At 36.5% G+C, this 10590-nt stretch overlaps 1 protein-coding gene across 1 annotated transcript; it reads right to left on the bottom strand.

The window, feature by feature from the left end:
• Positions 1–583: 583 nt before the first annotated feature.
• On the bottom strand, positions 584–7989 carry pkdccb (protein kinase domain containing, cytoplasmic b). Its single transcript, XM_073869670.1, has 7 exons — positions 7329–7989; positions 6920–7036; positions 5071–5342; positions 4771–4850; positions 4581–4686; positions 3894–4072; positions 584–1395 (listed from the first exon to the last, which is right to left on the bottom strand). The coding sequence occupies exons 1-7, from the start codon at positions 7842–7844 to the stop codon at positions 1292–1294; spliced, it is 1374 nt and encodes a 457-aa protein (XP_073725771.1). The 5' UTR covers positions 7845–7989; the 3' UTR covers positions 584–1291.
• Between the last annotated feature and the right edge of the window lie 2601 nt (positions 7990–10590).

Below are 10590 nucleotides of genomic sequence, written 5' to 3'. Positions count from 1 at the left end.
GTGTTCCAGATAATGCCAAATAATTGAATAAGATCTTATCAGTGGCCAAACCCCAGGAATGCAAAAGGCCCACCTAAAGATCTCTTGCCCCTGAAACCATTGACTAACCCCATGCTTATCTGTGCATATCTATGTACCCATGAATGGAAACCCCTAACTAGGGCAGATGGCTGCTCTATTCATGTGTTAACAGCAGATTTACTTTAATTGTTCTTAATGCGCCATTGTTTTTTCGCTTCTCCATGAGAAAGGCTCCCCAAACAAGCTGCATTTACATGTAACAATTAAACTATAATGACCCTGCAAGTGATTTATTAGCATGCGGCTGAAGGGTTTTGTATAAACTTTGTGAAGCCGCCGTGTGCCGTGGAGGTTTCTCAGAAATGTTTGTAAAATAAAAGCAGAGCCTGGTGGAAGGTAAAGACTGACAGCACCAAAGAAGTGAATTAATGAGGCACTGACAATATTCAGATGGTAATAAAGACGTTAATGGGATCAAAATCACTAGAAATTCCACTTGCATTTTTTTTCTTCTGTTCACTGTTGTGTTAAAGTAAACAAAAGGTCTTACAAATACAAGCAATGAATAAAAACATTTTTATTACATAGTTTGTAGATAAAGTCATAAAAACAAGACAGAATGCAGAATAAGCATATCCAAACAAATGACATGTGTATCTCTTTCTCTGAAAGAACATGAAACATCCAAGGGATGGAAGTATAAAACATAATACATGCAGTGGGATCAAAATTATCTTTTTTAATCAATCAAACAATTTAAGGAAATATATATATAATATATAAAATTATTACATACATACATACATATACCCTATATAGGGTAATGCTGGAAGAACAATGGTTCCCACTAAACATTCCTGCATTTCTGTGGTTTCAGCAGTTTTCCGCCTATTGACACGGTCTTCGGCACATACTGGCATCCAGCAAAACGCAGCAAACTTCTGGCCTCATTAACATCAAAGCAAATCTGTGAAAGAGCTTGTTTTCATTTTCCGCCTGCAGGCATTACTCAGCGTAGAATAGGCTCAATGTCCTTCCATTGGACCGTGCCATGTGAACGCAACATAGAAGGAAAATAAAAAAGTTGGAAGGCAGTATTTTTCTTTCTCCTTTTGTATCCACAGGTTAATTATACCTGAAGGGAAATCCTTTTAAACGCTCCTTGGCAGCGTGTAGGATTGGCAGTGGGATCAAACGCTGTTGAGAAAGTTGCCTACAAATATAACACATTCATTTGTCTAAAATTTTTCCCCTTCCCCCAGTTTCTTTCTCAAAGCACTGCTCCCGAGGCTTTAACTCTCCTCATGTACACTGCCGAGTTCACATCTGGAACCAGATGGCTGAAGCCACTTCTGAAAGAGGCAAGAAGTCGACCTGCAGACAAGTAAAGGCAAGGCGAGCCTTGGGTTAGACACAGCATGTTCAAAACAGACACAACAGACGTATGTTCAGATGATTTATAATGCTGAATAGAGGCAGTCAACGCATGCTCTTGCTCATCAAATATATATTTATTTCATGTTTTTAAAGTTTTTCGATATGCCTTTATAGATTTGTTGCTACCATTTAACTCATAAATGCAAATAACATACGTTTATATGATTGTTTTACTGCTTGGATGGCTTAGAAGTTACGTATGTATTTAATTCATCTTTAATTTTTTATTAAATAAAATTATTTAAAAAAGAAACAAGATCATATTTGGCTTACACATATGTGACCCTGGACCACAAATCCAGTCTTATTTCTTTTAATTGTGATTTATACAATATTAGGGATGCACGATATATCGGCCGACATATCGTTATCGGCCGATAACTGCTTATTTTTAATATTATCGGTTATCGGTCTGATAGCAAAATTAGGCCGATAAATGAAAGCCGATAAATGATGGATTATTTTGGTTTGTTGAACCACTTCACTTGCTCATTGCTGGCCATGTGGAGTTTTGATTGGTGCTTTCTGTGACATAGCACGAAGATGACACGTGTTGCGGGCTTAAGAAGAGTATGCTAGTCTAGCGCAAAGACAAGATGTCCGCGGTCTGGGAGTTTTTCATTGTGAAAATAATATGAATATTTATCGGCCTAATATATATATATATAAAGAGTTATCGGTTATCGGCCAAAATTTCCATATCGGTGCATCCCTATACAATATCTGAAAGTTAAATAAATAAGCTTTCTATTGACGTATGGTTTGTTAGGCCATGACAATATTTGGCCGAGATACAACTATTTGAATATCTGGAATCTGAGGGTGCCAAAAAATCTAAATATTGAAAAAAAAAAACGCCTTTAAAGTTGTCCAAATAGTGCTTAGCAACTACATACACTCACAAAAATAACGTTTTGATATATTTATGTTAGAAAATGTACAAAATATCTTCACAAAACATGATCTTACCATAATATCCTAATGATTTTTAAAGAAAAATCTATAATTTTGACCCAAACAATATATTGTTGGCTATTGCTAGAAACATACCCGTGAAAATAAAACACAGTTTTGTTGGCCAGGGTCACATATTATCATGGCGCTACATCGTAAAAGCAAATTTTTTGCAATATTGTAATGTTATTATTACCTATAAGAGATCAAAAAAGTCTCCATACAAATGCATTATTATTCATCTCTACTACAATGTCATTAACTTGTCATGCTCTGGGGCTATTTTGGGGATTTGCGCCTGGATTTGGCCTACCCAAATTCAAAAGCTTCCCATTCCCCACATGCAGAGGTGTACATGCAAAAGTTTGGTATCATTTTACAGGAAACCCTTTAAATTTACATAAAACACTGTTGAAAGTGCTAAATATGGTTGTATGTGTTCTCAGTTCTCTAATAAATGCAAAATAATAGGCGCTTTTTTCTAAAGTCTGTATTTAAAAGTGTATAACTCTGGCCCTGACTGCTCTAGAAACCTGCAGATAGTTTGGAATCTGAGGGTGCCAAAAAATCTAAATATTGAAAAAAAAAAACGCCTTTAAAGTTGTCCAAATAGTCCTTAGCAACTGCATCCACTCACAAATATAACATTTTGATATATTTATGTTAGAAAATGTACAAAATATCTTCACGAAACATGATCTTTACATAATATCCTAATGATTTTTGAAGAAAAATTGATAATTTTGACCCAAACAATAGATTGTTGGCTATTGCTAGAAACATACCCGTGAAACTTAAAAGGTTTTGTGGTCCAGGGTCACATATGATCATGGCGCTACACCGTAAAAGCACATTTTTTGCAATATTTTAATGTTATGACCTATAAGAGATCAAAAATGTCTCCATACAAATGCATTATTATTAATCTCTACTACAATGTCATTAACCTGTCACGCTCTGGGGCTATTTTGGGGATTTGCGCCTGGATTTGGCCTACCCAAATTCAAAAGCTTCCCATACCCACACGCAGAGGTGTACATGCAAAAGTTTGGTATCATTTTACACGAAACCAATTGAAATTACATAAAACACTGCTGAAAGTGCTAAACATGGTTGTATGTGTTGTCAGTCCTTTAATCAACACAAAAATAAAAAGGTGCTTTTTGATTTTTTTTGTAAAGTCTGTATTTGAAAGTGTATAACTCTGGCCCTGAGTGCTCTAGCAGATAGTTTTGTTTGATTCCAGCTAATGTCAGCTTACAGAGGATTTTTTTTCTAATTTTAAATATCATAATGTATGCAAAAGTTATTCTAGTCCAACTGAAGGGAGGAATAATACCCTTTTTTTTATTCAATTTCCGCTTAACCACATTTGAAGTGTCCCCTTAACTTTTTTTACACAAAATAACAAAATTGTGGCTATAATAGCTTCATGCAACCACTAATGTGCATTTAAAATAATCTAAAGTCTGGATACTGACCTGTCCATGTTCTTTCATTGCCCAAAGAGAAGCTTGTGCACTGCGGATGAGAGCTGCAAATGAGCGCCGCCTCTCTGGCACTGTGCACAGATAGCACACAGCCTTGCTCGTTGTACGACGGCCAGCATCTGTACTCCATATTTCCAACACTCCTCATTCCTTTCAGGACGGCATAATCTGCACAAAGAGAAAAAAATGCATCAAAACCATTTCAAGATCCACTCGACACCCATCTGCTAAATATTAGCTTGCCCCAAGAGAACTTCTGCTTTCTCTTTCACAGCAGAGGTGGCAGAATCTCGTGTTACTAAATGTGTGTGCGCCAATTCGTGGGGACAACAAAAGACATGTTTACCAAATCTCAAGAAAGGGGACAAATGCACACAGAGTAAATATCTGCATGGAACCTTTTTAAGAGAGTTTTGGAGAATTTGCTTGGTGTCTTTAATGCATCTGTGCTGCTTTGGTCATGTAATTGATTTATAGGTGTCAAAGCTCACACAGAGGGAGTCAAAGAAAGAGGCGCTTGAAAGTCTTGCAGGGTATGAAACTCTTCCTTGAAGATGGATTGAGTTACACATGCTTTATGACAGAAGTACATCTGGTTTACGGTGCTGGAAACACCATGCAAGATTATGAATAAATAAGCGCATAACAGGAGCTGTATAATAAATCAATGCATAATCTTTGGTTATTAACGGTGGCACGTTTTCCAGGTGCAAGCCGGACTTGTACATATGCAAAACCTCTTCGAAGTCAACCAGTGTTTTATTAATGCTCTGCTTCAAATCTCCTGTAACAAGAATATAAAACTACACTTTAGAGTTCATTAATCTCAAAATCAATTTTTACAGAAAAACAAGGTACTATTCCTCACCTGTGGAGTTCATTATATTTTCAACAAGGGGTTTCAGCAGTGGGGGAGCCTGATGAGGCAGTAGGTAGGTGAAAAAATACCTGGAAAAAGAAAATAATGACTTTATAAATAATTTTCTGTGCCAGGAACCGCAAAGTGGCAAGTCAAGCTGTGAGATCAACGCGCCGCAAATGATGCTCTGACACTCGGATGATTAATCATAACAAGTATAATCATAACTCTTCACACCAGCCAGACTCTTGTAAAACAATTTTTATTATATGGGTTAGACAATAAAGATGGAATGTGGGAAGTTCTCACCTGTAGGCATTGTAGAGGTTCCTCATCTCGTTCAAACCTTCACAGATTCGAGAAGGGGAGCATCTGAAGGTGAAATTGCGGAGGGGAAACTGCAGTAGGCAGTCTGAGTCTTCCTCACATCTTGGTTCTTCAATACTTGCATCATCTAAGTCGGTTAACTTGAGTTCTCCCGATACCATCACGAACTGCCGAGGCTGGAAATCCAGCAGGGCCACAGAACCCAGCGGTGAGGAGGATAGATACTGAAGAAGCCTCACTAAACCAAGACAGACCTGCGGGCACAAAGCCAATAAATAGTTAAAAATGGCAGCAAAAATAAATGTAATGAAGTGACAATCTTACAGTTTTATACATCTTACATCTGCACTGTTGTTTGCTGCTACCCAGTCTCATGAACTTTCGTAATATAGTCACGTAACTTTTTGATTCTTTTTTCGTGATATTGTCACGAATTTTCACATTTTTTTCGTGATCGTATCACGAATTTCTGTTTACGTGTCTCTGTCACGTATAGGTTACTCAAATGCTTTTTCCTATTTTAAAACAATTGTCGCTTCGGTTTAGGGTTAGATTTGGTGTTTGTGTTAGGATGCAGGGCTCCAAACTAACTTTTTTCACTAGGAGCACAGTGGCCCCCAACTGAAAATTTTAGGGGCGCAACCAGAAAATTTAGGGGCACACACCGTTAATCAACACGCTAACCAAATAATCAAATTTCTACTCATTTCCACTGTATTACTATTTAATACTTTGATGATAGATGCAGAAAGTACAATGCGCTGTTTCAAATTCAGTGTCACATCACAAAAAAAAGGTCAAATTTACTGGTTGCACATGTGCGACTGGATGTAAAATTTAGTGGCACACACTCAAATTTTGGTGGCAAAATGCCACCATTTGGTGGCAGTCTGGAGCCCTGGGATGTCACTATAAGTATTGGTTTATAAAAAAAATCAGATTTTTTTTATATTTTCTAACTATTGTCGCCTGGCGTTAGGGTTAGAGTTGGGTTTGGGTAAGGGTGTCATTTTATGCAAATCTAACCCTAACCAAAGTGACAATGGCAAGAAAATAGGACAAAACAGTTGAGTAACCAATATGTGACAGTGACATGTAAACAGAAATTTGTGATACGATCCCAAAAAAACGTGGAAATTCGTGACAACATCACGAAAAAATTATCAAAAAGTTACGTGACTATATCACAAAATTTCATGAGACTGGGCTGTTTACACCCAAATCCTTTAGCTCTGACCAATTGATCTATCTATGGGCACAACTTTGTACACAACAGCTATGCAGAACTATTATACATTTGTATATATTAAAATCTTTATAATGTGCAACATTATAATGTATTTTATAACACTAGTGAGCATAGCAAAGGTATTGAGTCGCCCTTGAATATACCCTTGAAAACACTGTAGCGTTGGTTCTTCGAAAACATGACTGGATGAAACCAAACACCTTTTGAATACTCCCGACCATGTGTTAATGCGTTTCAAAGAAAATAAGACAGTCAATGAGGAGTCCCTTTAGCTTAAACGCATTTCGATAGATCAAAATGCATAGGGTGTCAGCACCTGCTTCTTGAATACCAAAATGAACATGAAAGAAATCATCTGCCCTCCACAGTACGCTGACTATAAATGGTCAGCGCAAAGAGTAAAGATGGACATCAGAGACAGACAAGCATTCGACCAGGATCGGAGATGGAGATGGGGCTCCAGTTAATCCATCCAGGCCAAAGAATTTCATCCACCCCCACCTCAGGTATGCCCTGTGGGGGACTGTGGGTGGGGAATTTCTGATTAACACTCCACGGGAGGGTTGGGGGTTGTGCTCTTACCCGAAAGCGCTCTTCCCAGGGGCTCTGCAGGAGCTGGATCATCTCTAGTGGCTTCCCCTGCTCCAAAACTGCTGTTATGCCACCAACCACAGCGCTGTCCTGACACTGACCTTTGAACTGGAATAAAAAATATTTAATCATTTGTCACAATTTACTAAAATTCACATGATTCAATAAGATCACAACATCTTAAAAGTAAGAGTGGAAATTACTTATGGTGCCTATTCATAATTTAAACCTACACAAACTACTTCAAGTCAACAGAGGGCAAAGTTGTGTTTCGTCCTAACTATTATTTAATATATAATAAAAGAATGTTTAAAACTGGTCATGCAAAATTTCTTAAAATGATGGTGGATATCCATAATTTAAACCCATACAACAGGGGGCACGTTTATTTTTTTCCTACCTTTATAATATTGGGATGCTGAAGTCTCTGCAACAACACAATCTCTTTCCTCAGTTTGAAAGATACAAGCTCGTGACAGCTCTGGTGGTCTTTAAAATCCTCCATGCACAGTCTCATGTCAGTCCCTTGATGGTTCACGGATTTCAGCGCAACAAAGAGTCCTTCAGGTAACGCTGCTTTCAAAACTGTTTTGGTGTAACCCGAACCAAGAAAGTCAACAGCGTTTACTCCACTAAGTTCTTCGCATCCAATTTCCGTTTCAGGAGTCCGTGTATCCATAAATCCAAGTGATGTTGGGAGATTATCAGATGGGATGTAAAGTTGCTCGAGTTCTTGTTGTCTTTCTTCAAGTTGTTGAAGCAATCTGTTTCGCACTGGAGTTAAACCATCTGGCGCAGCAGCATCACCAAAAGTCTCCCTCACACCAAAGTGCCATTGTTTTAAAACAACTATTAAAGCCAAAAATAACAACGCAACTAAGCAAAAAACGCTGAAGGTAGTCTTTGAGAAGGTCATTGTGAATTTAAACTGTCAGACTCGGTTCCTTCGCTCATACTTTTCTATGACACACACGACGTAGCGCGCACTGTAATGTAGCGCAGTGAAACGCCCCGGGGGCGTGTCTTATTGTTGATGGACAAAATAATCACCTCCCACATAATGAAACCTCGACATCACCGCCTAGCGATTGACACATACACAAAAGAGGCTTTATATTCCTCTACCATATCATTCATGTCTTGAGCATATGTTCAACGCGTTAAATGTGCATACGCGTAAAAAAGGCCAACGTGAGTTTACATGTTTAGGTCAGTAGAGGGTAGCAAAGGACACCCATGAATACAGTAGTATACTTTAGTATTTACAATAGCAAACAATTGTAAAATTACTAGATAGTATGGTTTTTGAACCTTACCAATATTACAGTATGCTATGCTACAGTATTTACGTTATCAATTTATTATAGTTAATACACACACACACACACACACACACACACACACACACACACACACACACACACACACACACACACACACACACACACAGAAAAAGAAATTAACTTAAATATATATTATCAAATATTTTTAAAGAAAAAACAGTGTATTTCTTTTTTTAATTCAATATATTTGTATTCTGTTTTGGAATTTCTATTAGAGGTCGACCAATAGTGAATTTTACCGATACTGATAACTAAGTTGGTCCCTACTTGCCGATAACCGATTTATCAACTGATAGTTTTTAAAACTCAAAGTAAAACTATAGTGCTGAAATGTATTACAAAAGTAATAAAACAACAGCACTGAACCATGTAAATTTGCTAAATGAAATAAATAAAACTATTTCACTAAGTATTGACGTAAATACTTCTGTGAAATGTTCCGACTGGTAAAATAAAAATTACATAAATGTATTTTATATGTGTAGTCTTGTACTTTATTTGCTTCTGTTTAAATATTTAATGATTATATTATCTAATCAAAATAACAAAAGATGTAATGCAGTGATAATAAAAAAGAACTGAATTAAGATTTTGATTTGTTGGACATGTTAATGTATAGCAGGCAGATGCATATAGTTTGCTTTCTCTGGTTATTAACTTAAAATATGGATAAAAATAATCAGCTGGGAATAAATTAATTCAAATTGATGGTAATAATCATGATATAAACATTTGGGTTGGATATATCTGCATGTATTTTTGCTGAACTGTTTGAGGTACTACTATTAGCGTCCTGGCAGCCTTGATGACAAACTTAGGTTCCTGCTGTTGTTTTTCTGCTAATGCAGCATCTGTTCAACAAATTATTTACTTCCTAATGATATGAAGCAACGGACGCACTCGGAAAACTATCGGCATGGATTTTTGCCGATATCTGATTGTTTCACCAATAAACTATCGGTGCCGATTAATCGGCAAAACCAATTAATCTGCAAAACCAATTAATTAGTCTACATCTAATTTCCATTGCTTTATTAAATATTAAATTATTTGTGTACCTTAGATAGTGTCACAGATGAGGATGACAATCCACAGGCCCAAACTCTTCTCTTTTCACATTTGATTGTTCTGTTATGTACAATATCATATTTATGATCTAGTTGCAGAATAATTTATAGTGTTTTTACTGTAAGTTTTGTCACACAGACTAAAGGTTCAGAACAAGACTAATTTTGTAATGCAAAGACACAATAATCAGAAACTCCTGGCACACATTAAATAAACCATTTTAAGACTGGGGCATTGCAATTTTATTTGTGTGCATAATGCACAATAGGCTTTATATCACTTGCCACTGAAAACATTTTCTTCTCGCTGTTTTATTGGGGAGATTTGTCTTTCTGTCTTGAGATACACTGAGATAAAACACAATCTAGCTTACATCACCTTTTACTGTTAGAAATGTGCCACTTTAGAAATACATGATCTGATGCATACACCCTCAATCCTTCATAGTGATGCCATACATTGTATTTAAAAAGTAAAGCTTTGCACCTAAAAAGTTTGTATTAATACCTAAAAGATACAAATTAGTATCTCAAAGGTAATATTGTATTCATGCCTAATGTATTATAGTGTACCAAATGTAACACAATATGAACATTTTTATAGGTACTGCCTAGTGACAGCTGAGGTACATATTTTGACCATTTATTCTAACAATGTGGAAGAACCATTTTTGTTTCCCCAAAGAATCTTTCAGTCAAAAACTCTTTCCTTTATACATTTTTATGAAGTTTATTTTACAAAGTTGGGGAGGAGCATGATGCAACCAATCAGCATGAAGAGGTGCCTATAAATAGCAGTCCCTCACCTCTATCTCGTGACAGATTTTTTGCAGCATCCCTTCTCCACCCCATCACCTCACTCTCATCTGGTTTCATTTATCCCAGTTTAAGAGAGTACTCTGGGTTCTGGCTAAAATTCCCAACAATTCCAAATATGCTTTATCTCATTCCCTATCGATTACATGTTAATGCGAAATAGTTAACTCGTGAAATAGTCTATTAATTTTTTTATGACCAATGGAACCATGGGTGCATGCACAAATGGATTAGAAGTAACTGTGTTGGTGATATTAACATATTTTAATGTGATATTTTTTAAATTATGCACTGTTTCGAGAGAATAATTTTACAAATACTGTGAATATATTGTTATTTAAAGGGTTTTTATTGGACTTATTTATTTTAAGTTCCATGTAATTGCTAGGATTTGATTAAGTGCTTGTAACCTCATTTGTATCTGATGTAATCATTT

This window comes from Misgurnus anguillicaudatus, chromosome 7 (assembly GCF_027580225.2).
Source record: "Misgurnus anguillicaudatus chromosome 7, ASM2758022v2, whole genome shotgun sequence".
Classification (NCBI taxonomy): domain Eukaryota; kingdom Metazoa; phylum Chordata; class Actinopteri; order Cypriniformes; family Cobitidae; genus Misgurnus; species Misgurnus anguillicaudatus.
The sequence above is the reverse complement of the archived record's forward strand: the minus strand, read 5'-3'. Positions and strand labels throughout refer to the sequence as shown.

Coding starts and splice junctions, on each gene's coding strand:
- pkdccb (XM_073869670.1), bottom strand. CDS start 7,844: ATGACCTTCTCAAAGACTACCTTCAGCGTTTTTTGCTTAGTTGCGTTG. Junction 5,343..6,919: donor CCTGGGAAGAGCGCTTTCGG/GTAAGAGCACAA, acceptor TTGTGCCCGCAG/GTCTGTCTTGGTTTAGTGAG. Junction 4,687..4,770: donor AAATATAATGAACTCCACAG/GTGAGGAATAGT, acceptor TTCTTGTTACAG/GAGATTTGAAGCAGAGCATT.